General features: G+C 40.2%; 2 protein-coding genes across 5 annotated transcripts in view; one reads left to right on the top strand and one right to left on the bottom strand.

Moving 5' to 3' along the window:
* Nucleotides 1-22,835, top strand: part of SLC25A26 (solute carrier family 25 member 26) — a 150,739-nt gene extending 127,904 nt beyond the window's left edge. The window contains exons 8-10 of one of the 2 annotated variants that reach the window (XM_081315923.1): nucleotides 10,701-10,765; nucleotides 11,714-11,787; nucleotides 20,857-22,835. In XM_081315923.1, coding sequence (XP_081172049.1) covers nucleotides 10,701-10,765; nucleotides 11,714-11,787; nucleotides 20,857-20,953 — 236 coding nt within the window. In that variant the 3' untranslated portion in view covers nucleotides 20,954-22,835. Of the gene's footprint in view, nucleotides 1-2,559; nucleotides 2,766-10,700; nucleotides 10,766-11,713; nucleotides 11,788-20,856 lie in introns of those variants that run through there. The other variant, XM_081315924.1, reaches the window with a different exon arrangement.
* Nucleotides 22,836-23,897: 1,062 nt separating this feature from the next.
* Nucleotides 23,898-25,261, bottom strand: part of LRIG1 (leucine rich repeats and immunoglobulin like domains 1) — a 156,769-nt gene continuing 155,405 nt past the window's right edge. For all 3 annotated transcript variants that reach the window (XM_081315918.1, XM_081315920.1, XM_081315919.1), the window contains one exon: nucleotides 23,898-25,261. This exon is cut by the window's right edge and continues 1,120 nt beyond it. The gene's annotated coding sequence lies outside the window, so the exon portion shown is untranslated.

Below are 25,261 nucleotides of genomic sequence, written 5' to 3'. Positions count from 1 at the left end.
GGGACTGCATATTCTCTACTTGTGCACCATTATGCCAAACACTTCTTCCACATCTAGCAGGGAATTCTGAGAAGAAAAAGGCTTGAGGTCTACTCAGCTTCTCTTATATTGTGTAAAACAGGCTCTCCTCTTTTGTATAAAATAAGACAGATGGATAAATAGGAAATGGGCGCCCTCACAATTTCTCAGTCTTGTATAGTTTTGATATACCTAGCGTTTGTGCCCGAGGTAACATGGTATCCCACAGGCAGTCCCAGTGGTGGGATTCAAATATGTGAACAACCGGTTCTATGTGTGGATGCCGCTTCCAGAAGTCCATTCTGGGCCAGGCAACAAAAAATTAGCTACTGGTTCTGCCGAACTGGTGCGAACCGGCTGAATCCCACCACTGGGCAGTCCTCAACTTACAACCATCCACTTAGTCCCTGTTCAGAGTTAAAGAAGAACCACCTCAAAGATACTTATAGCTTGGTTCCAAAGTTCTGATGGCCAGCCGCATCTCTCCATAGTCACGTGACTTCATGTTGGGTGCTCCACATTTACAGCCATTTGCAGGCATCCCACAGTCATACAACTGCAGTTTGCAATGTTGTTTTGCCAAAAAACAGGGTTTAATTCCAGTTTTTGGCAAAAACACCCCATAGCAAATAAAGAGTTTGGTTATCAGCCACCGCAAAAGGGTCATAAAATCAGGTTGGTCACATGATGACCTACTTTATGACCATCTCAACTGGGCAGGCTCCATATGGTCTTAAGCTGAGGACTACCTGTACTGGTATTTGGGTTTTCATGAGCTGAGATCTGGGGAACATTGTGTGATCTGTGAAGAAGCTTTATGTGGTTTGGGGAGAAGCCATTGCTAAATCTCCTTAAGCTGCTGAAATGCTGACTTTCCAAATTAAATTTTGAAGGAGTCACAAAGTGTATTAACAGTTGCTGAACAAAAAGCCAGTATCGTCACTTATTTTACTTCTCCTGCAGGAGATTTTGGCTGTCTTGGTCTTTTCATATATCTTATAAGAGATGGGGGAACAGACTCTAGACAGTTTGGTTTTTTTTAACCCTCCTTTCCCATGAAAATTCAGAAGCCTAAAATATTTAGTGTACTGAATTACGCATGGGTCATGAAGAGATGGAGATATATGATTACACTTCAAAATTAAATCGGACATAGTATAAAATCATTTAAGCATATATAAGTAAGATCAGTTGCCTCTGCATTATTTAATTCAGTTACAGTTTTTTGGGGAAGGAAAATAAAAGTGTACAAACTCAAGCCATGGGCCAATCTTTAATCAAAGCAATGTTGCTAATACCACAAAAAGCATATTCAGATACTATGACTGTCTCAGACGCCCTCTGTGCTCGTGGTCTTTGCTTTACCACAAAATTTACTTAAAGTGTTTGAGAGGTCAGAGAAGAGGAGGGAAAAAATGAAACAAGGTACATGCACCCTCTGATTTTAATCTCTCACGTTAGCCCAAAAAATATTGTTGGCTGATTTCTTAACCAAAAGGTTGTATACTTGACAGAAAAAACAAACATTACTGCGAAGTTAAATCATCAACACTATCCTTTTCTTTTTTTTAATGCCGTTAAAACTCGAGTCAACTTTCAATGATGTTTTATCAACTTGCAGTGTGTTTTTGGTTATGTTTTCTTGTATGTCTATAAAGAACAGCTATTCCACAAAGAGCGAGGAATACAAACTTTAAAATATACTCAGAAGCCTGCAATCAAGTAATTGTCCGAGTGATTGAAATAAAAGGAAATTATAAATGGGTTCCACCAGTATCTTCTTTGTCTTCCATATACTACCTGCTATTTTATTTAGTTTTTTATTTATATCCCACTTTTATTATTTTTACAAAAAAACTCAAGATGTCATAGTTCCGATACAGAACTCTGAGGCTTGAGTTTCCCTCTAAGAACATGTTTATTGGATACAAAGTATCGGCATGGTCAAAAGTGAAACCAAGATTAAAATCCCCTCTCAAAAGCAACAGTAATACAAAGTCACAGTTCCCACCCCACTGACTATGCCATCAACTATGTTCCCCAATAACACATCCAAGTGGGCTTTCCAGCACTTGAATTATCCTCTCCAGCTGAGAGAAACAGAAATGACCTTGGTTCCCATGGGACTGAAAACTGTTTAGTCTATTAGAACGCTTCCCATTTGTAAGTCATAAGAATGAAAAATGGTCTTAGGTCACTGTTGTTGCAACTTTGAATGGTCACTAAATGAATGGTTGTAAGTCAAGGACTACCTAAAGGAATTCTAGCATTCTACACAAAATTGTGTTTATGGATGAGGAAGGACTTCTTTTAATTATCCTCTTCTGCATATGAAGCTGTCTTATAAAATATGTATGTCAGTCCTGAGTCTGCAACAACGGGACGAGCTAAAAAGATTAAATAAACATATGCGAAACATATGTAACCATTGGCATGTCACAAAATTTCAGTCAGTTTAAATAAAGAAGACTGAAGGAGTCTTTTTCTAAAACAAACTGATGAGAATTTCTCTTCTTCTTCTACCCATTTTGAATTATCTAGGCAGGATTCCAGGTTTTTCTCTTGAAGTCAAAAAGGCAAGAAATATGTTAGGCAGATGCCGGTCAGAAGACAGTCAAAATAGCTTCAACAACTGGAGGTTCCCCATCTTCATGTCACCCTTGCGTGGCTGCAGCCACTGCTAGCATTGAATCACAACCAACATCACACAAGTGTAATTCTGCTTCCACTCAATGTCTCAGATGTATTCTGGAGAGTCTAATTCTCTGTAGTAGACCGAATAGGTTGCAGAAGACAGAAGAATGATATGGAATGACACATCTGGACATGGGCTGAGGGCCTCACTTGATATTGGGAGAATCAAAGAGACTGAGTGGGTAGATGATCACATAAATGGGTGAGGTTTTGATTTTTACTTTGGTGGTCATGGTTTTCAAAAACTAGATTGTTTATTCTAGGGCTTCTCCTTCAGTTTTAATCTACTTTCTGTCTCGGGGGGTAGAAAAATAGCACCATTAATTTTCAATACTTAAATTGAGAGTTACGAAAATGGGGGGAAAGACCACAAATTGCCCATATTTGCTAGAATAGTTCTTCTCTTCAACTTATATTCACATAAGAAAGAAGCTGTTTTTAAAAAGTTTGGGAAGAGGAGGGTAGGGTAAGGTAAGGGAGGAGAGAAGAGAAAGAAAAAGAGGAAGAGGAAGCAAAGAGAAGGTTGTCTTGCATGAAAACTGGATTATTTTTTTTATTACATTTATATCCCGCCCTTCTCCGAAGACTCAGGGCGGCTTACAAGCTTAGCAGTAGCCTTCATTCTATGTATATGCCTGCTTGTTAGGGCTTTCACACACACCCCAAGCGGCATTATTACAAAGTCAGCTTAATTGCCCCCAACAATCTGGGTCCTCATTTTACCTACCTCGGAAGGATGGAAGGCTGAGTCAACCTTGAGCCTGGTGGGATGCGAACCTGCACTAATTGCAGGCAGCTGGTGTTACTTAAGGAGGCATTAGCCCTCTGCTCCACCAAGGCTCTTGTAGCTATTGCTTCTTTAGTTGAAGCAGAGGACTGGAGGGCATGCAGCCCACCCCCCACTCCCCCCAGTCTCTTAATCCTCTGGCTGATAAGTGAGGCCAGAATGGCAGCATTTGCTCTGTAATTCTACAACAATCCTCCCAACACTTTGAATTGGGCAAATTAAAATTGGCTAAATTGTACAGTTTAATTTGTATTATAGCAAAGGGAAAAGAGACACTATCATGATCAAGGACGCGGAAATACAAAGTCCATGATCAGAAGCCCTTTCATTCTACATGTCAGATGCTCTATAGAGGCAGAGAGGGTCAATGTAATGCTTTGTTGGGAAAAGCCAGAGGCTGTACTTTTTTTCAACTTGTGACCAAGATTGGAATTGATAGAAAACCTCAGAAGGAACAAGTCTACCCAGAGGGAGAGACAGTCGGTATATTTGGGGATACCTTATATCAATAAAGACATTGAAACAATCCTCTCTGCTGCTACAGTTGCTGTCCCCAAACTTACAAAACAACACAGTGCATCTTTCAACAGCTATGAAAGCATTCGTGCAAGACACATTTGAACCAAATTTTGCTCTTCTCTAGAGTTTGCAAGGTCAAAACTATAATTTCTCACCTGAATAAAGAGAAAAATATAAAAGCCTACCCCTTCAGTAATGCATTTAAAAATTTTAAAAAATGCATTTAATTTTTAAGGCTCCCCCAAAAGTTTAGATTATTGAATGTATTTATTGGCTACCCTGTATCCCAACTTCATTATTTATTTTTTTTAAAAAATATTGTTATGATGAACTGCTCTGAGAAGGGATTTGCTTTCTGAAGTAAGACTAGACTTAAAGATTGCTGTTAATATGGTTTTGATATTCTATCCAGTGTTAGTTAGATTGCTTTAATCCACAATGATGCTTTTTATAATATATTGGATTGACGATACTGTTTTGATGTATTTGAAGAAATTGATGAATACTGTAGTGTTTTTCCACTTAATTCTGTCCATAAAATACATTTCTTCTTCAATTGTGGACCTGTCATAAGAGCAGAAATCTATTGAAAGTGAAGATTGCAAACGAAATGCTAGCAATGGCTTTTTTGTCCATAAAGCTGGACAGCTGCATTGGTTTCCCTTCTGCTCTAATTAAGTCTGACAAGTTTGCAGTGCTGTGTTTAGAGAGTTTCCCTGCCCATACAAGGCATTTAAAGTCAATGATGACAACTCTCTTTAGAAGTGACTCTGTGCAGATGCTCAAGACAGTTCTTCCAATCCTAAATTGGTTAAAGAGTTACAGAGGAAATGCCCAGTTTTAAAGTTTGTGCTCCTATTGTGTCTCAAATCTTCCTTTTATAGAATATCAACATTTACTTTTTAACTGATGAAAGTCTTCGGGGCTGTGAGTCCTCCAGGAGCTTTTAATCTAAATATACAAATATGGATGGTGATATTCTTAAATCTAAGTCTTTAAGAGACCTTAAATACAGTGTGGATTTCTTTAAGAAGTACAACTTAGCCAGTGGGCAGACATCGGCAAAAGATTGCCCACTGGGGGATAGGTACCATCATAGCATATAATTGTCACGATTATTTGATTCCAGATGGATTATATTTCCTTTAAAGATCTGTTAGCAATTAATGCTGGGCAACCCAGACACCAGGTTGCTGGAGGCAGGAATCACTGTTTTTCCCCACTATGCTTTCATACCTCACCTGAAGGTAATTCTCCTAGCAGAGGCAGTGAGAATCAGAAATACTATGAAGTAAAATGTACATGAAGCTGGCACTTCATGATGTTACTTGGAAGGCATCTTGTTCAAATTGTTATTGCTGAATTACTTTTGTGTATGATCTTGGTAGCATTGATTCTGTTTGCTAGAGGAATCAATTATGGTGGCTTTTTTCTCTAAGGAACTGTACTAAAATATAAACACATATATTGGTTCTATACTTTATACCTATATTAAATAATTACAATTGAAAATGCTGCAATTCTGAATTTTTTTGATGTGTGCATGGTGTGTGTGTGTGTGTGTGTGTGTGTGTGTGGTTTCTCTACCTAGGCCATTAGTTTCTTCAAAATATTGTGCCAGCATATATTATCGTATTTTAAAAATTGGGACCATGCTTAAATAAACTGGGGATTTGGTGTGAACTTCTCTGTTCAAAGAGGGTAGATGTTTTTAACAATTCTTACTGCACCTCTACTGTTTTACAGGTCCTTGACACATAACAATAATGGAGCCTGCCCATTACGGTTTCAAGTTGTGATGGCTGTTAGGCGAGGCAGCTTCACTTAACAACTCACACCCCTATTTTCCCTGATGTGGTCGCTAAATGAACGTGTCAGTCATTAAATGGAGCATGCGATGCCTCAGGGGTTGGGAAGGCCCTGAGAAGGAGAGTGCAGGCTCAGGCCCTCCTGCCTCCGTCTCTCAAGGCCTCTCTACCCCCTGGGACATCCCATGGTCTCTTCTGTCCCTCAGGGTCCCCACAGCCCTTGGGCCTGCTTCCCCCCCACTGAGTCCCCACAGGCCTTTGCCTCCCCCAATGGATCTCTTTAGGACTTAGGTCTGATTCCCACACCACTAGGGCCCACACCCTCCTCTTACCTTTGGAAGAGAGCTCTGGAGCCTTCTGTAGTGCTGGAACAAGACGCTTCATTACAGTGCGATTCTGGAAGCGACTGCCATGTTTTTTGTTTTTTTTTAATTCCATTTATATCCCGCCCTTCTCCGAAGACTCAGGGCGGCTTACAAGCTTAGCACTAGCCTTCATTCTATGTATATGCCTGCTTATTAGGGCTTTCACACACACCCCAAGCGGCATTATTACAAAGTCAGCTTAATTGCCCCCAACAATCTGGGTCCTCATTTTACCTACCTCAGAAGGATGGAAGGCTGAGTCAACCTTGAGCCTGGTGGGATGCGAACCTGCACTGATTGCAGGCAGCTGGTGTTACTTAAGGAGGCATTAGCCCACTGCGCCACCAAGGCTATGTTGCCAGTTGCCACACTGAACTATTGCTAATAACATTGTGGCCACTTGTGGAATTGCATCATATGGTCACGCAATGAAGCAATCCTTTCTGCTTTCCTAACGCAGTGTGCCCAACGTTGCGGAAAGCATTGGGACTTCCATTTCTGCTAAGTCTGGTCTCTGCAGTTGATTTTTCCTTCCTCAAGATAAGATCTTTACACTTGTTATAATTAAGCATCTTGTTATGTTTTACTCAGTATTCGTAAGCTACTGAATATGACCATATGGGTATGGTAAGAAATAACAGTCCCTTTTTTATTATTGCCTTGGACAATAATAGAAATATTATTAGATTACTAGACTCTGTCTAAATAATAGATAGAAAGTGTAGTTTTATTTTGTTTCTTTCTCTGAAATCATATCTAGCCTGGTGATAAAAAAAAAGATGAGTTCCAAAACAATGCCAATGAACACAAATACTAACATTTCTTGGTTCTTTATTGAGTAGGGAAACATCCGTTTCTATTTACAAGAGAGACCGGAAATAACTACCCCGACTCAACCTATCCTTCCCCTGGACCTCAAATACTAGCCGTTAGAAAACCTATAACATCTGAGAAAGTCAAAGTCTGCTCTTAATTAGACTTGTTTGTTGTATATTGGCTAAGATGCAGTTTGACCTACCTGCCTGGATGCGACTATATATGAAGTTAAAATTAAAAAATCGAAAGGTTTTCTCAGTTCATAGACAATTAGTTGAAAAATGCAGTTTTCAGCCTTTATCGATTTAAATAGGTGTCCTCCCACCTATACCTTGAAAAAGCACATGCTTTCTGCATTCCACAAAACTAAGAAGAAAAACTCACTATTTATACAGTAGATATCTAGAAGCCAATGTTACGGTGCTGGATTTTTTGAATCAAGTGGTCTGATCTTGGCCCTTCATATATTATACTGTACTCTCCTTCGAGAAAATTTTGCTTTTTTAACCTCTTTTCTTCTTCTCTTTATTGCTATTGATTCTTTTCTTAACTAGAGTTGTATCCAAATCTCATTGTTAGAACAGTACATTCTATTCCTAATTCTAAATGCATGTTATTGTTTCTGAAGAAATACAGCAGCATAGTTATATCCACAGCTTAGAAGCAAGGTGGGATTGTTCAAATGTAGTCATTTTTATCATAATGAGCATAGTTAAGTCAGCAATCCTGGCTTAAAAAGTTACACGAGTCACTTCTTTCCTGTTTTTTTCAGTAGCAAGTAAAATATACTGTACAAGTGTGTTTTTGTACTGGAAAGGATTTTGGCTAATCCTGGATTATGGCAAGCAGGCTATTTGCTTGTTTGCTCTTGTATAGTTCTTCCCATGTCCACTGCATGCCAGGTATGCAAATTAGATCTAATACTGGTTATAGATCCTAGCTTGTGTGAGAATGATAAATCAGAATCTCTAGTTCAGATAACACACTAAGCTGTCCTGTCTTTTTAGTAACCTTAACCATCAAATAACATATTTGATGGTTAAGGTTACCTTTTCCCAAACTGGCCATTTCCAGATGTGCAGTTGACTGGTGCATATGTTAGCAGATAGTAGGCTTGTAACTCACTTTACTATAAAGCAACTGTGTTTTTGGAGTCTTTAACTTTTAGGCTCCTCTGTTGAACATTCGGATGAAATTAGAGTTGGCACTTCTAAGAGACTATGTCCCACCTTCTTGAATCAGCCAGAAAGATTTTGGCTACAAGCATTATTCTGCATCTTGTTCAAATGATTGGAATCCAAGAGATAATTGGGTTAATTTTCCAGATGTTGAGAAATCAATGCAGGCAGATGAAGGCTTATTAAACTTTCATTGACCTAAAGTTGACAGATGATAATCTGATTCATATATTGAGTGGTGCTTTTTTTTAACCTGTTATCGCATAAAAATACCACATGATGTTAATTATCTTAATATGCAACATAAATGCAATAAATCCATAATAGTTATCTAAATAAAGCAATGTATAACTAATCTAAGAACAGTACAACTTATTAAGAAATGAGTCATAAAAGCTTCATTTTGGAGATCTTGATAGCAAGGATAGCTTTTGCCTTTGCTCTGGAAATTTGAAATGTTGAGTTGGCCAGTCAAGCCATCTTGTTTTGGCAGGGCCATGTAACTAACATACCTGCTTCATGGGTCCTAATAAGTTTCCATATGTAATTCAGAGTCTTGGTTATCCCCTATATGGCACAGGTTCAGGATCAGCTTGGTTGTGGAACTGCTTTCTTCAATTGTTTCTACCAGTCTTACACATTCTAACGCAATGGACATGCTTAAGATTTCACTGGTAAAGCAACATCATGGGATGGGAATGAGGAGACATGGCTTTTCTGTTGCAACACCTGCTCTCTAGAAGGATCTCCCCTGACATATGGTTCACCTGATCCAGTTGCCATTTAAAAGGCACATTAAACACTTGGCTGTTCCCTCAGATGATTGGGTCAGGATGATAAAAGATCTCACCTTGGGAGATATAGTACATACGAAGGATTTCCAATTGCCTATTAATTGTAGATGTTGTAATTTTTAACTGCATTTCCATTTTTTTTTCATTGATGCCCCACCACCTGTTCTGTCCCAGCCTACGTGAGTCCTTGTTATGCTCACAAGGAGAAGCCCCTCTTCCAAGAAACAGGCAGGAACCGCAAAAAAACAACAACAAAACCCAACCCCTTTTATTCTCAACAGACCTGAGTTAATGTCCAAGGCAAACAAACACAGTCCACAGAAACTCGATCCTCAACACGAACAGTTGCCTTTGGCAACCAGCACCTCCCATACCTTCCCTTTTATAATTCAGCCAAGGTGTGGCTTCCTAATGCCTTCTCCTTTGCCTTTGGAGCCGCCCCATTGCATTCCTCTGTCCTACTCACTTCTTTCCTGTGCATTCGTGCATCCGGGATTTGTCCCAACTTTTCTTCATCACTGTCCAACTCAGGCTCCCAGCACAGCTGTGTCTTAGCCTGAGCCCGAGTAGAGGGGCCAGGCTGTAAGTCTTGGAGCTCCTCAGAGCCTTCCTCTGACTCTAATGTCACTCCAGGCCCCTCCTCCTCATCTTATTCCTCAGAATCAGCTGCCGGATCCACTGGCTGGTGAGGAATCTCAACACCACCCACTGTACCATTGATTTCAGTTGCACGGCTGTGTTCCACAAATATACATAAACAAATGAACATCTCTTGAATTAGACCTCAATTTTTTGTCTTGGTTGGTAAATGAGTAAATGAACAGGTAGATAAATCTACTGAAAGCCATGTTCTTTGAACGTTGTGTCTTTCATTTTCCTGTTGTGAAGTACTGTAGGCATGTCTAGTGAAAGTAGTGATGGGATAAGTATAGTTCACTCTTCCTTTGTGTTTTTAGCTTGCTCCTTCTCCCACGTTTTCTCTTCCACCTCCTATATTTAGCTAGAGGACTTTTTCAACCTTTCTTACTCTTTTTGTAATTCCTTTTTTCTTCAGATAGAATGGAAAGCTAAACTGGGAAGAGATTGTTCAGAATCCCATGGTCACCTTCTTCCCCCCCCTTCCCCCAAAGCTGATAAAATCAGCCACAGAGAAAGTTGGAGGACCATCATTCATTCATTCGGCCCATCTCTCTTCATTTAACCAAGTCAGAAAGATACTGAGGAATTTAGAATAACACTGAGAGATTTAAGGTGGCCAGGAAGATCATATCTCTCCAATCTAGCCTCTTCAAATCTTCATCAAGTGGAACTAAATGGCATCTCTGTACTTTATTGAAAACAAGACTGAAAAGAGTCCAGATAATCCATTTCTTCTGAGGTCCTCTGTAAATGCAGCCTGTACATCTTCTGAACAGTGTTCCTCTAAGAAGAAAGGTTGGAGACTAGACAATTTTTTTATATCCAATATAAATAAAGAAACGCAGAAAGATATGGTGTTTATTTACACATATATACATATACATATACGTGCAGATACATTTTTGGACTGATTACCAGGAGTCAATGTGGCTCTGACTTCAGCTAAATCTTGAGGTGAAGAACAAGGTTCAGGACTAATCATAAAGTGAATTTGTCAGAGGCTGGGGGAACTATGTGGCTAAGCAGCCTGTGCTGTAAACTCACAAAGTCTTGTTTGTATTTGGCATTTTTTATATGCTCAGGTGGATTTGCAGCTGCAGTCACCACTCCTCTAGATGTAGCCAAGACAAGAATTATGTTGGCAAAGGTAAGAACTTAAAAAAGAGTATAGAGATGGCCGGCAAGTTTTCAGATTAATAATTCTGCCATCTTGCTTAGTGGCAGCAACAAAACTGAATCTAGCGTCTATTGCTAATTTTAGTACAAGAATCATAATGAGAACAGGTATATTTCATTTCTGCATTGACTATAAAAGAACTGCTACCTTTGTCTCCTTCAATAAACTAGTTCTAGGAGCAAACTTATATCTTTGAAAGACCAAGCAGCTTTCTAATTCACTGGGTTTTTTTGTGTGACATGATATTCTTATAACATTTACAGTACTGTTAATGATGAGTATCTGTTTGGTAGAATAAATGGGAAACTTTTAAGGGCTTGACTGTGAGCTGTAGGGCATATTTATTATTTATTAAGAAAATGTATATGGTTGCCTCCATTTAATGTAAATATATTATTATATTATATTATATTATATTATATTATATTACAAATATATGTTACAAATATATATTAGGAAAATGTATGTAGTTGCCTCCATATAAATTATTTAAATTATGAATTCCCTCAGTGTGACTCCTGGAAGCTTACAGAAGTAAAATCCCAGTTCAAAACCCAATAAACCCTTGCCCACCTGGTTCAAATAATCAAAGAGAACACTTGATGGGCTCCATATCCCCCTGGGGTCCCTAGGCCTGTTGACAAAACTATGTCTTCAAGGCCTTTCAAAAGTGTGTCAAAATGGGGACCAATCTTCTCAGGGGTGATGATCCACAGGAAAGGAGCCACTACAGGGAAGGCCAGTGAACTAAATATTCATTATCCATTGCAAATCCATTGCAGATAATTGTTTCCTAGTTCAGTCATTCAGTGAAAGAGTTCCAGCTATGAGAGACCTTTGTATGACATTTTGGATAAAATGATGGTTTTCTTGGAGGCAGCTTTTTATATGTATATATCTGTTTCTTTGTCTGAATAGACTGGCTCCAGAACTGCAAGCGGGAATGTGTTGTCAGCTCTTCAAGATATATGGAGAACTCAAGGAATATCTGGGTAAGGATAAATAAAGGGACAGGGATGATTTGAGGGGAAATGTAAACACTTTTTTTCCCCCCGTAGAAATTTGTTACTTTTTTTCCTGCAACATATATGTATATTTTTTCACTTAAATGTTCCATACTTTAAAGTTCGGGTATGTGCTGTCTGGTGATAATTCATGAGAAAGTCTTTGAGAAAGTTAAATTGATGTCAGCTAGATAGTTTTTGTGGAGGGCTGTGAACCAAGTAGTTGTTGTTTTTTTTCATAATTTGTGTATATTGCAACCGTATAAATAATTCACAGTGGGAAAGGGGGGAAAACCGTTTTTGTTGCTTAGGGAAGCTAACAATCATAATCTGTTTTGTGACTGGTCTGAGTCCATTGTTAAGGCATTCTGTAATTTCTTTTGAATCAAAAGATAGCAGAGTTTTCCCCAAAGAGCATCAGGAAAGTTACGATTAACACAAAATATTATAGATCTACTGTATGCGGTGATGGGATTCGGCCGGTTCGCACCAGTTCAGGAGAACCGGTAGCTAAATTTTGCTGCATTTGGAGAACTGGCTGTCTTCCAGAAGTCCAGTCTAGGCCTTGAAGGCCTAGAGGAGGCCTCCCAGGCCTAGAACGGCCCACCGGAACTGCATGGATGCCACTTCCGGAAGTCTGTTCTAGGCCTCAGAGGCCCATGTCTGCATTGAATAAGAGAACTGGTTGTTCAGATATTTGAATTCCACCACTGACTGTATGTATTCTTTTTTTATTTCATAGATTTACAACTTATTTTTCCTGTAAGAGTTCAAACACTGTATAGTTCACATTTTCCTCCAGTTTATCTTCCCCAAAACAACAAGAACTTAGGCTGCAAGACAATGAGTGGCCCTAAATCAGCCAATGAACATCTATAGGCTGAATGTAGACTTCAACTCATGGAATGCAGAACATGGAATAATAGAGTTGGAAGGTATCTTGGAGGTCTTCTAGTCCAACCCCCCTGCTTGAGAAGGAGGTGCTATATCATTTCAAACAAATGGTTGTCCAGTCCCTTTTTGAAAGCCTCCAGTGATGGAGCACCCACAACTTCTGAAGAAAATCTATTCCATTGTCTGATTGTTCTCACCGTTAGGAAATTTTTCCTTAATTCTAGGTTGCTTCTCCCCTTGGTTAATTTCCAACCATTGTTTCTTGCCTTGCCTTTTGGTGCTTTGGAAAATAGTGTGACCCCCTTGTCTTTGTAGGAGCCCCCCCAAATACTGGAACTCAGTATTTAAGAACGTGAGTGGGTTCAGTTCTTAGCCAACTTTTAAACTGATTTATTAAAAGAATGTTTCATTAGTTCTATACTACAAAGCAATTGCCCTCTCTGTTTGTTTTAGATATGCATCTGTGTGTGCTTTCAATAGTTTTTGGGTAAAAAAAAATACTGTAAGGACATGAAATTTGCATACTGTTTTCTAGCTGCCTGTTATTTATCAGTAAGCAGACACTTTATGCTTGGTGAAATGTAGTGTATTAAAACAATAGTGTGCTTTCTAATTGTCATAGAATAAGTCACAAAATAAACAGTGTCAAAATAAACAATAAATATGATAGCTGGGAAGCAAAGGAAATGGAGTCTGTGGAGCCTTTAAATCTTTCAGTGATTTTCTCCCACACTGTTCTAGTGCAAAGAATTCTTCCTCACCTTCAAAGATGCTTAGTCTAATAAGGCTTATCAGCCATTGCTTCATCTTAGCCTTAACTTACTCTTCCTATTAGCATATCACACACACACAGGCTGTTTTCTCTCTCCCATTTCTTGAGAAAGTTTTTTCTGCTTGAAAAATTATCTGCTGTTCTCTCCAGCCCATATCAGGGTAGAAGAATGATGTATGTGTCTGGGCAGTCATGTAGCCCAATGACAGACAGTGCTCAGTGATCTCTTTCTGTCACAGCAGCTTTTAGCACCAGGAGCCCTTGTCAGCTCCCCAATATGAAAAGGAGACACATGTGGACCCCTGGATCATAAGGTTTGTAGGAAGGAAGGAAGGAAAGAAAGAAAGAGGCAGGAAGGAAGGAAGGAAGGAAGGAAGGAAGGAGAAAGAAAGAAAGAAAGAAAGAAAGAAAGAAAGAAAGAAAGAAAGAAAGAAAGAAAGAAAGAAAGAAAGAAAGAAATATTGGATATTTTCCTCAAGTGTGTGTGTGTGTGCGCGCGTGTATGTGTGTATGAGGAGGTGATGCAAGTTGGCCAAAGCTAAAATATTCTGAATTACTTTTAATCCCTGCTTTTTAGTAAAGGTTTTCTTCTAAAATTGTGAATCATATTTAAGGGTATACTAGAGTTGCCACGAGTTTCCATGGAAAAAATACCCAACGAAAATTGGTAGTGTAGCTGTTAGCAGGGGTTGTATATGGCACAAAGACGATGCTGGCCCATCTTAAAGAGATCAAGGCCTTTCTAAGGGCTTTTTTTTTTGACAATGCCTTTCTGCCTCAGGCATGATGATCCTAACTGCAAATTGCTGTCGTGGAAAGCATTGCTAACTAGAACCGATAAATGTAGAAAGCTGGAGGAATTATTATGGAGGAATACAATTTATATAAAATGGTAATTGGAAAAAAAATCACATTTAATTGATGGACTCCTTCAGCTGCCAGGCTTGGAACCTACAATTACATTCCTCTGGCTGTTCTGGGGATTTATTTATTATTTCAGTGACTGAAATTTGTCTAGAATCATAGAGTCAGAAAAATTATAGCTCTGAGCGATGTCTAGGAAAGGAGAAGTGGCAAGCTGGGGCAACTTCACGAAAGTTTTGGAAGGTGGCTGGAAATACTACAGGCCAATTCTGCAAGATTTTCTACCTATTATAAGTGGTTAATCAAAACAGTAAAAGTGTCAATCTGAAAGGATAGATGGTGACTGCCTTATCTCCTATCCTGTTATTTCACAGACAACTAAGAGAAACTGCAGACTGCAGACTGCCACCTTATTAAAACCAGAGGCTGCCTATTTGCTTCCAAGTGGAGCTTGAAGTGCAGGCTAGTGGTTTAACATCCCATCTTCTCTTTGCTGATGTTAATTCTTTTCAAGTCACTATGATGTAATGGGGGATTATAAAAAGAGACTAAAGGGCCATAAACTAGACATAGACTTGTACCAGTTTTGTTCTTTCGAATCCATGCCCGGATGAGTGGCTTCCAAGTTTAATCATTTCTTTATGCCTTATAACAGTATTACGTGCAGCCCTACAGAGTGCGAGGCAGTAATTCTTAGCTGAGATATTTTGACCAGCAGCTAGGAAAGGCTTGCAGTGGTTAGGTTTGTGAGTTGAACACTTTTCCTATGCCTTCCAATCCTAAACTTTAATCTGTTGGATGTTTGGAACCAATTGATAGACTATCAAGTTCTCTGACCATATATGTGCTTTAGACCAGGGCTTTTCAACCTTTTCACCCATTGTACCACTTTTAGGATATGGCAACATCTGAGTACCACCAGTTGCCTTTTTTTGACGACCAAAAAAAAAAAGGGGGGGGGGGAAAGTGATGAAGTACAGGTAGTCCTCGACTTACAACAGTTTGCTTAGTGACTGTTCGAAGTTACAATGGCACTGAAAAAAGTGCCCCCCAAGCCACAGCCGAACAAGACACCTGCCTGCCCGCCTGGCGGTGCTCTTCCTCCTGCTGAGGTTTTCATTGTTGTGAGCATTTCTGTTGAGGATTGGCAGCAGGGGTGGTGTGGGTGTTTGGTTTTTATTCCCCCCATCTGCTGGGTGGTTGGAGCAGGTTTTGGTCACTTCACATGATACTGGGACACTGTGACCATCATACATTTGAATCATTTGCCAGGCATCTGAATGTAAATCAAAAGACCCTGGAGATGCTGCAACATTCCAGCTGATCAGTGCTTCTTCTGGGCTCAGAAGCACCAGGATTAGTGCCGAGCTCCAGCTGGAGCCTGGTGCTGATCCTGGCGCTTCCGCTGAGCCCTGACAGCCCTGCAGCTCCAACCAGCTACCACCGGTTCAGCTCATTCCCCTCCCCCGCTACCACTTTTCTAGGATGCTCCTGTACCACCTGCCAGGTGCCAGTGCACTACAGGTAGTACCCGTACCACTGGTTGAAAAGCTCTGCTTTAGTCAGCATAATTTATGCTTGTTGGAGTTGGCAACCATTGTAAGCAGGAGGAAGAATTAAAGTTGACTGTCTTAGATGCAGTCCTTAGCTTGCCTATCTGGAGATACTATTGCATCACTTTGGCAAAATTGGTAGCTAATTCCAGAATGGATTTCTGGAAGCGGCATCCACCCAGAGAACCAGTTGTTCACATATTTGAATCCCACCACTGACTAAAACTTTTCCATCTCATTCCACAACCAACGTAATCCTCTAAAATTCAGATCTGGATAGACTTACAACATATTTTGTGGCTTCCTTCATTGTAAGAAACAAGCTCATCAGAACCAACAAGCCTTTCTAAAAGGCTTGTTGTTGTTTTAACCAAACCAGCCATAATCAAAATGTCTGATTAATCTGTAGACTTTGGAAAATATGAGACAAATTCTACAACACCCTTTTGTGAAGTGCCCCCCCCCCCCATCCTTAGCCACTGCTAATTCAGATTCTTTGCCTGCCTTCCTGCACTTGTCTGTGGTCTGCTTCAGGGCTGTGGCAGGCAGATGGAAATATTTTATGGTTTCACTAGCAGCAAGCCACCGCATTACCATAATTACAGCTTTAAAGCTAAGTAATTTGTAGCAAGACAAGTCCTGACAGAAGATTCCCTCAGCAGACCAAGACGTGTATCTGGAGATTAGAAGATTCCTACTGGAAAAAGGTTAAGCTGGCACCCATCCACAGCCAAAGAAATTGCCTCGTATTATTTTATCTATTCAATTTCTCTTTCAAAGGCTAATTCCTCAATAGAGTTCTGGCTTACCTAGCTCTTTCTTGTTCTGACTGCAGTCCAGTCATTTAACTCCTTCCACAAAAGAAAATTTTTAAGAATGACACACTTTAGTTTGGTTTTCTCATAAAGCAAAGAAGGCAGGAAACAGATTTGCCTGGAGTGTTTCACGTTCTTCCCAGTCACATATAACTGTGTTGTTTTTTTCCATGGCTATAGCAAACTTCTATAAGTTGTCGGCCGCTCTCAGGCCACTAAAAGAAATGAGGGGAAATCTATGGAAATACGGAACTTATAAACCTCCCACCTCACTGCTTTAACACACTGTGAAATCTTATTAAAGGTGCAGTGATAAATAAGGCCTGCCTATAAGACAGGTGTCAAGTCAGAACTAATTATTTCTAAATAAAGGCGTAAAGGGATATAATCCACAATAATTCTTGATCGGTATTTTAATAAATGTATTCCACTGGGTGCTAACACACACACGTGTGCTAAGGAGTCTCTATCTATCTGCTGTGCTTTAGGTTTTAATTTTGCCTAATAATCCCTTCTAAAATTTTGGCTCTCTCTACAGAAGAGTTTGGTTACCCTTCTTTGCTTAAAGATGTTATTAAAAAATACCAAGACTGATATTGTGTAAAGGTAAAGATAAAGGTTCCCCCGCACATGCGTGCTAGTCGTTTCCGACTCTAGGGGCCGGTGCTCATTTCCGTTTCAAAGCCGAAGAGCCAGTGCTTGTCCGAGGACGTCTCCGTGGTCATGTGGCCGGCATGACTAGACGCCAAAGGCGCACGGAACGCTGTTACCTTCCCACCATTGTGGTCCCTATTTTTCTACTTGCATTTTTACGTGCCTTCGAACTGCTAGGTTGGCAGAAGCTGGGATGAGTAACAGGCGCTCACTCTGTTACATGGCACTCGGGATTCGACCCGCCAAACTGCCGACCTTCTGATTGACAAGCTCAGCGTCCTAACCCACTGAGCCACCAAGACCTTATTCTTGTCCATAGGTATTCTCTCTAGTAGCTTTTCCTAACTCAACAGATGACTATCAATCAAATAATGTCAAATCAAGGGGTCAAGGAAAGCCTCAGGTCCATCCCTAGGGCAGAGCCCTGTAGGTCAGATTGTGCCACTTAAATCTGGAATGCCAGCCCAGTTTTGCTGCCATTTCATCTGCTGATGAGGATATCCGGGAAGGGAAGTGTGCTGTTTTCTTTTTTCCCTTGTGAATTTTATTCCTTTGGAGATGTTGATTGTTTCATGTGTTTTCTCTAGTTGCTCCTTTATTATTATTATGATGATGATGATAAAGATATTGTCTACAATTAGGACCAGAGTGGGAGTTGGGTCCAGCCTAAATCCAGTCATATATAGCATCCAGTGGTGGGATTCAAATATGTGAACAACCGGTTCTCTGTGTGGATGCTGCTTCTGGAAGTCCATTCTGGGTCTGGGCAACAAAAAATTAGCTACCGATTCTGCTGAAGTGGTGCGAACCGGCTGAATCCCACCACTGATTTTAGTGCGCTAATTAAGTTATGGATAAACATTGGAAATGGCAGATCACCATTAAATAGTGTAGGCTCTAGAACTGCCAAATAGCCATTTAACAGGCCTGAGAATTTAAAAAAACTGTCACCATTCGCAATTATATCTGCTTTTAGCAGCATTGAACAGTCTCAGAATGACCCATAGGTGACTTTCAGAATTAACTGTGTCTTCTATAAGCAGAAAATGGTTTTATATTATAGGCTGAATTGCAGAGGTGTAATATGCTGAGGTGTCTAGATTCGGGAGGGGGGAGACTTTGGAAAGTTTTGACTTGCAGTATATCAGGGTCCCGATGGGAAAGAATAAGCTTATGCTGATCTCTGACAAGACTGACTGACTGTGGATTCATAATTCTTCTGATCTCCTGGTTTACTTCTGAATGGAATTGCACTTCCAGGCAAAACTGGCACACCATTTGGGTGTCTTCCTGCACTCTCAGCTCTTGCTTGAAAATCAGGTAGCAGCCGTAGCCAAGAAGGCCTTTGAACAGATTTGTCTTGGGTGTCAGTTGTTCCTCTTCTTGGACCAGAAGGCCATTTTCATGGTTACTCATGCCTTGTTTACTTCATATATGGACAATTACAATATGCTGTGTTTTGAGCTGTCTTCGAAACACATCAGTTTCAGTTGATCCAGAATGTGGGATCAACGGGCATACCATGGTATGCCTACGTAACACTTTGTTTGTGAACTGCAGCAGTTACAGATAGGCTTCCAGGTACAGTTCAAGGTACTGGTTATTGTTGTGATTCAATGTCAGCCTGTGCTCCCAGCAGCTAAGTCCGATGAATCTGAGGAGGAGGAGGAGGGGTTTGAAGAGCCTTTGGTGTCAGAGGGAGGCTCTGATGCACTGCAGGACTCTCAGCCTGGCCCCTCCAGTCATGTTCCTCATGAGGCTCAGCTGTGTGAGTACGAGGTGTCAGACTCAGAAGAGTCACAGGTGAATCTGTTCAGAGACGCTAGAAGCAGAAGGCAATCCAGCAGAGCAGAGCAGAGAAAATCAATGAGGCAACTCAGTGAGAGGAGGAGAAGGCAGTGAGAAGCCACGCCTTGGGACTGATAATAAAAGGGGAAGGTGTGGGCGGGGCTGGTTGCTGAAGGCAACCGTTTGGAGACATTCTAAGGGAATCCTGGTCTGTTCTTGATACTTCTGTTTAACTCTTGTTTGTTGACTCTTGTTTGATATTTTGATTCATTTATTGAAGGAAACATTCTGTTGTTTTTTTTGTTTGAACTGTAAATAAATTTGGGTTGGGTTTTTCCAGCCTATTGACTGTAAAAAGGAAAAAGGGGTTGTCCCTGACACACAAACAGGGCCGGTCTTAGGCTGGAATAGAACAGTTATCATCTACAAATCCCTGACATAAGGTGTGGTTGTCACCATTTCTCCCATCTTTTAAGTTCCAACAGAAGGCACATGCTCTAGGTCGCACATGTTAAGCAGTGTCATTTGATGGGACCAGGAAGCATAGTGCTGCAACAACCCCAATCCTATGCTCCCTTCAATAAGGCTTGTAGTTGTGGCTCTTTTCCCAGACCTTGAGCAAGGATGGATTGTGAGTAAAGGGTTCTTGTATCTATTTCACTGGAATGACCCTCTTCCTTTTCTTTTTATTTGCTCTTTTATTATTTTCCCAGTATTCAATTTGTATTTGAGTTCTCATGGCCCCCTTGTGATCTTAAGAGCCTTGGTGGAGCAGTGGGCTAATGCCTCCTTAAGTAACACCAGCTGCCTGCAATTAGTGCAGGTTCGCATCCCACCAGGCTCAAGGTTGACTCAGCCTTCCATCCTTCCGAGGTAGGTAAAATGAGGACCCAGATTGTTGGGGGCAATAAGCTGACTTTGTAATAATGCCGCTTGGGGTGTGTGTGAAAGCCCTAACAAGCAGGCATATACATAGAATGAAGGCTACTGCTAAGCTTGTAAGCCGCCCTGAGAAGGGCGGGATATAAATGGAATTAAAATAAATAAAATAAATAAATCTTCTGGGTTGCCTATGCTTTTTCTAAGCTTTTCAGATCTGTGCCTCTTTCAGGAAACATGCAGAAGCCTGTTGTGAAAAATAATTCAGTGATATATTTATGAGATAAACCCACACATTTTGGATATTGGGAAACACCCGTGTGCAGAATTTATATAAACTCATCTCTCAGAATTTGAAAGAAAATGCTATTTTGGACACATGAACAGGAACTTGATTTGGATTAGAGTTCAACATTAAAAAAATTGGTTTACTTTCTTATATTTGATTATTTTCTTTTTTCTGTCACATTATTTGGACTTGTTGGGGACTGTATAGAGGAGCCCTAATTTGGAGGAGGACAGTGATGGCCTCAGCTCATTTGAGGCCCCTGGTGCGCCACTTTTTGACATGAAGCATGCAACTAGATGGTGCGTTTTTGAGGTAGGAAGGGCCCCGACTCTCTCCTCACTAAAGTGACCCCATTCTCAGAAAGCCTTGCTCCCAAATCTGCTCTCATGCAGCCCTCAGTTACAAACAAATTGAGCTCAAGTTGACATTCAGGGAAGCAGTTTTAAAATAGAGGGGAGCCACTCTACAGTATTTGTGGGAGTGGAATGAGGAACATCCTAGTGGTAGAACTTTTAAAATGTGAAATTGACTTTCGTTCTTTTCTTCCAGCTTGTTTGCCGGCATCGTCCCTCGAATCTCTTCGATCAGCCTTGGAGGTTTTATCTTTCTTGGGATGTATGACAAGATCCGAAGCTTACTTTTATGATATTGGTCAAGAGGAACAGCTCTGTAGCCATTATTCCAGCTAGCCAGCCCTCCTTAATTCTAAGAGAAAACACATATTCATGAAAGTTATTCCTTTACCTCCCACACATTTCGGCTCTCCTCTCCCCCCCATTTCTCCCTTCCCCTTTTCCCTGCCATTTCTGCCTCAGCACCTGTTCAGCAGCCCAGACTCCACGCTCCCTATTTAAACAAGAACAAGAAATCCCATAATTCCATTTCCTTAACAAAAGTGTCCATGTACAGGAAAGTCCTGTTATAGTGGTGAGCTCATGGAGAAGAGTCTGCCAAAAAATTGAGCTTTGGGGGGCAAAGAACTTATTTAGGGGCTCCAGCCAAGGGGCTGAAAAACATTATCATTAGCAGTCACTTTATGGAGCGTGATGTGCAAATGACAGCTCGGTCTCCATGGCATAGCAGCCACATATATTCATCATAGAATGGCATCAGAGTCACCCCAGAGAAGAAAACAGCATCATTAACATGACTGAAGACTTGCCATGCTCTGGAGGACAGACCGAAGAAGCAGTGAGATTTTTTTTCCTTTTAAAACGTATAGAAGGGAAAAAAGCCATTTGTTTCTTGTTTGAAACCCATTTGAAAAATCTAGACCACTGTTCATACCTACAGGTGCATAGCCAGCATTCTTGCTTGGATAAGCAAGACTGCCTTTTTTAATTAGACTCGAATTTCTTTAGTACTGATTGAGTACAATGTTGTATTATTTTACCGCCTAACAAGGTTGCCCATGGAAAAAAAAGAGCAAGCTCATTTTTTCTTCTTCTTTCCCATCTCTTGCTTCCAAAGAATCAGGTTTTTCAGGAGGTGAAAAAATGATGATACACAGAAGGGGGAAGAACCTCAATTCCTGTTCTCCAGGAACAGTCACAAAAATGAGTGACCTTGTTTGAGAGGCAGAGTGGGATAGTGATGGACCACAACAGATGACAAGTCCAAAGAGAGCACAGTGATGAATGAATGAATGAACCTTTATTGCCAAAGTACAACCATGTATACATTGAGATTGGCTGAGCCTCCCTTTGTGCCTCCCCCACCACAACTCACAGTGACAACAAACCCACTATCTTGTTACACCATGTGAGCTAATTGCACAACACACTGGCCTTGCAAGTTATTTTCCGTTCAGGAGCCTGACAGCCCATGGATAGAAGCTGATCTTCAGCCTGTTGGTATGGCTGGCTATACCTCTGTATCTCCTACCCGATGGTAGGAGAGTAAAGAAGTACCAACCAGGGTGTGAGTCGTCGCTGAGAATTTTTCTCACTCTTCCAAGGCAGCGAGTCCTGGTGAGGTCATCCAGTGGTGTCAGGGGACAGCCCACGATGTTTTGTGTTGTGCTCACCACCCTCTGTAATACTTTCCTATCCGTGGCTGTCAGGCCAGTATACCAAACCACAATACAGTGCGAGAGGACACTGTGCACAGGGGCAAGGTGGCTTTGGTGGCTGAAGAACACGTTGGGAATTTTTAGGGCACTCTTGCAAATCCTTAAGGAGGGTCAAAGTCATAGGGTTGTAAGGTTTTGATTGCATGCCACCATCTGGGCTATTTTGAGCTGCATCCCAACTCCAGTATATGACCTTGACTGCCATAATGATGGCTCACCCCAAAGAGCTATTCACCCCAGATTACTTTTGTCTACCTGGGTTTTGCCTGATGGGTATACTTCCAGACCAAGCATTGGGTTGTTGCGGTTCACTATTTGCATTTTCGAAGAATACCTATATAGGGCCTATGTAGGCATTGAAAACAAAAATGTTTGCATTTCATTGTGCTACAGGCTAGCTCCACTTAGCTACTTTAATTAAAAGAATCTAAAAAAATAACCCTGGAGGGGAAGGGACGCTGGCATAAACTTAAGAAAAGTGCCTATTGACATTTTCTTGCTTTCTTTCATTAGTGAGTTAATTTTTGTGTCGGCTTCTTGAAATCCAGCCATTTCAAAAGTCCTCTGCTGACCTCATACTATTTCCTGCAGAATTCAAATGTCTTCCCTTCAGAGTGGCTGGTTAATCTGTTGTAAAGTTTAACTGTGAAAACACAATCCTATGCTTTTTACTCAAAAGTAGGCACTGTTCAACTCACACCAAGCTTATTTCTAGCTCAGACGTTGCAGAATTGGACATAAGGTAGAAATATAAGTGAGACTGGTTTTTGTTTTTGCTCAAGGGAACCACCTAATTGGTGGTTGAGGTATAAATTTCTTGTCATTCAGAAAAAGTCTCCTTCAAGCTGAGCTCAATTCTGGGTGACCTAACACAGGACACTTTTAAGCAGTTTTCTGTTAATGGGTAGCTATTGCAATTCTCCAAAATAACACTTAAAAAAACCACCACCACCAGTTTATCCTACAGTCCTAAATTTTCCAGATAGTCCTGCATCCACAGACTAACCAGATCTGACTCTTCCAATAGGAACTGGACGATTCTGGGTGACACCAGGATTAGAGACAAGATAGTAGGACATTGGCTAAAATTGGCAATTAAATCACCCCAAACTGATTAAAGATAACAGGTATTTCATTGAACTAGTGGAGTGAATGACTCAGAAATGGACCATGTCCGTGATCCTAATTATTCAAATACAACTGTGAGGTTCTTGATGCTCACATCCCACTCCCTTCTAGCACTACTTGGATAATAAAACATCTGCAACAAAACAACCAAACTCAAGAAAGCACTAAGAATCTCATTATTCAACTCTGAGCTATAAATACTCTATTGCTATTCAAGCACAGGTTCCATTTGGTCATCCCAACCCATTATTAGTGGATTATGAAATAGTCATAGCCTTTTAAGGTCTTCAAAATCCAAGAAGTGTAGCAATGCAGAATTTCATTTTAGTTCTCTCAAAACCAAATTATAAAAAAACAGATTAATTAATCAAGGCAAAATAATAATCAGTATTATAAATGAACCTTTATTAAAGACACTTCAATGCCATTTGTTAAACACTTCCAATATCTTTACAATGTATTCTCAATGCACAACATTGTACCACATTAGTCTAATAAATAACTTTTTACACAAAAATTAATACTTCCTCTTTCACATTGCCTCTCAGAAGCAGCAGATTCACATATTTAGTGGAAGTAACATTTAAACATCCAAAACTAAATTATCCAAAATGTTAATATGGCAAGTGTGCTTAGCAATTCCAATGGTGATACCTTTTTCCTATGCCTTTCCCCATTTATCTTCACCTTTACCTTCTTCATCTAGTAACCAAACCTTTACAAGTTCACTTTTCTTTACTCTCTTTATGATCGAGGGGAAAAATGCACCCTGAATACGTTTCCTTATTAGCTGATCCATTTTCTTTAAAATCACCAAATAAGCTACAAGTTGGCACCTTACATCATTGGACTCCTATTCCAAAGTGCAAGTATGTTTATTGTCTGGAGATAGGGAGATGGTGAAATGATGCATTACTTCAGAAAGTCCAGCCTCAGCTAAGAAGCAGATGACAAAACTTGTCAACTGAAGGAGAAGGAAGAGTAATTTAATGCCATAGTAATCAGGTATTTAAAAGCTTTCCCTTACTTAAAGGGAGAGAGTATGTTTTGCCACAGCTTTCCTATTAGACAAAGCCCTCTGCTCACAAAATTATGCAGAAAAAGGCTTGCACATGGCACACCAAAGCCTCTGATTGTTTCCTATCCAGTTGCTGTAGCAAGATACTAAACCTCACAACAGAGAAATAACCTGTGCCAGATGGCCTTCTAATGCCTATTTAATAAGAGTTCCAGGAGAAAAATCTGGTGTCAAAGTTTTCTTTACAGTCAGTTTGGTTAATGTAGGAACATACCAAAAAGCTTTCCTTGGTGTTTCAGAGTAGATCAAGTCCATTCTGCCTTTACCACAAATAAAGCGTTTTGTTATATTATGTCCCTAATATGAACTCCTAATATCCTAAACTAAATCATGTATGCTATCTTTATTTCTCTGAAACTGGCCTTTAATTCAAGGTAAAGAAAATAAGAACAGACAGAACTTGATGTTGCCCTACAGACAATGCCCTACAGACCTATGTTTACCAACTTTGGGTCAGGGCTACAATTGATCAGGTGGGGTGGAGAATGACTTATGGGAACTACATAGTACAAATATAAAAAAAGATAGCAATTTTGTTTTTAAAATCCACTCTTAGGTTATAAAAACGGTTTTCATCTATGTGTTCACATTTGTGTTGGACACTTAACTGAACTTAAAACAGTGTATAAAAATTAAAGCAGAGTAGCCTAAGGTGATCCACGCTTTTTGAATAATTT

Source organism: Vipera berus (assembly GCF_964194415.1).
Source record: "Vipera berus genome assembly, chromosome: 2".
In the NCBI taxonomy this organism is placed as follows: domain Eukaryota; kingdom Metazoa; phylum Chordata; class Lepidosauria; order Squamata; family Viperidae; genus Vipera; species Vipera berus.
Note: the sequence above shows the minus strand (reverse complement) of the source record. Positions and strands in the feature narration are given on the sequence as shown.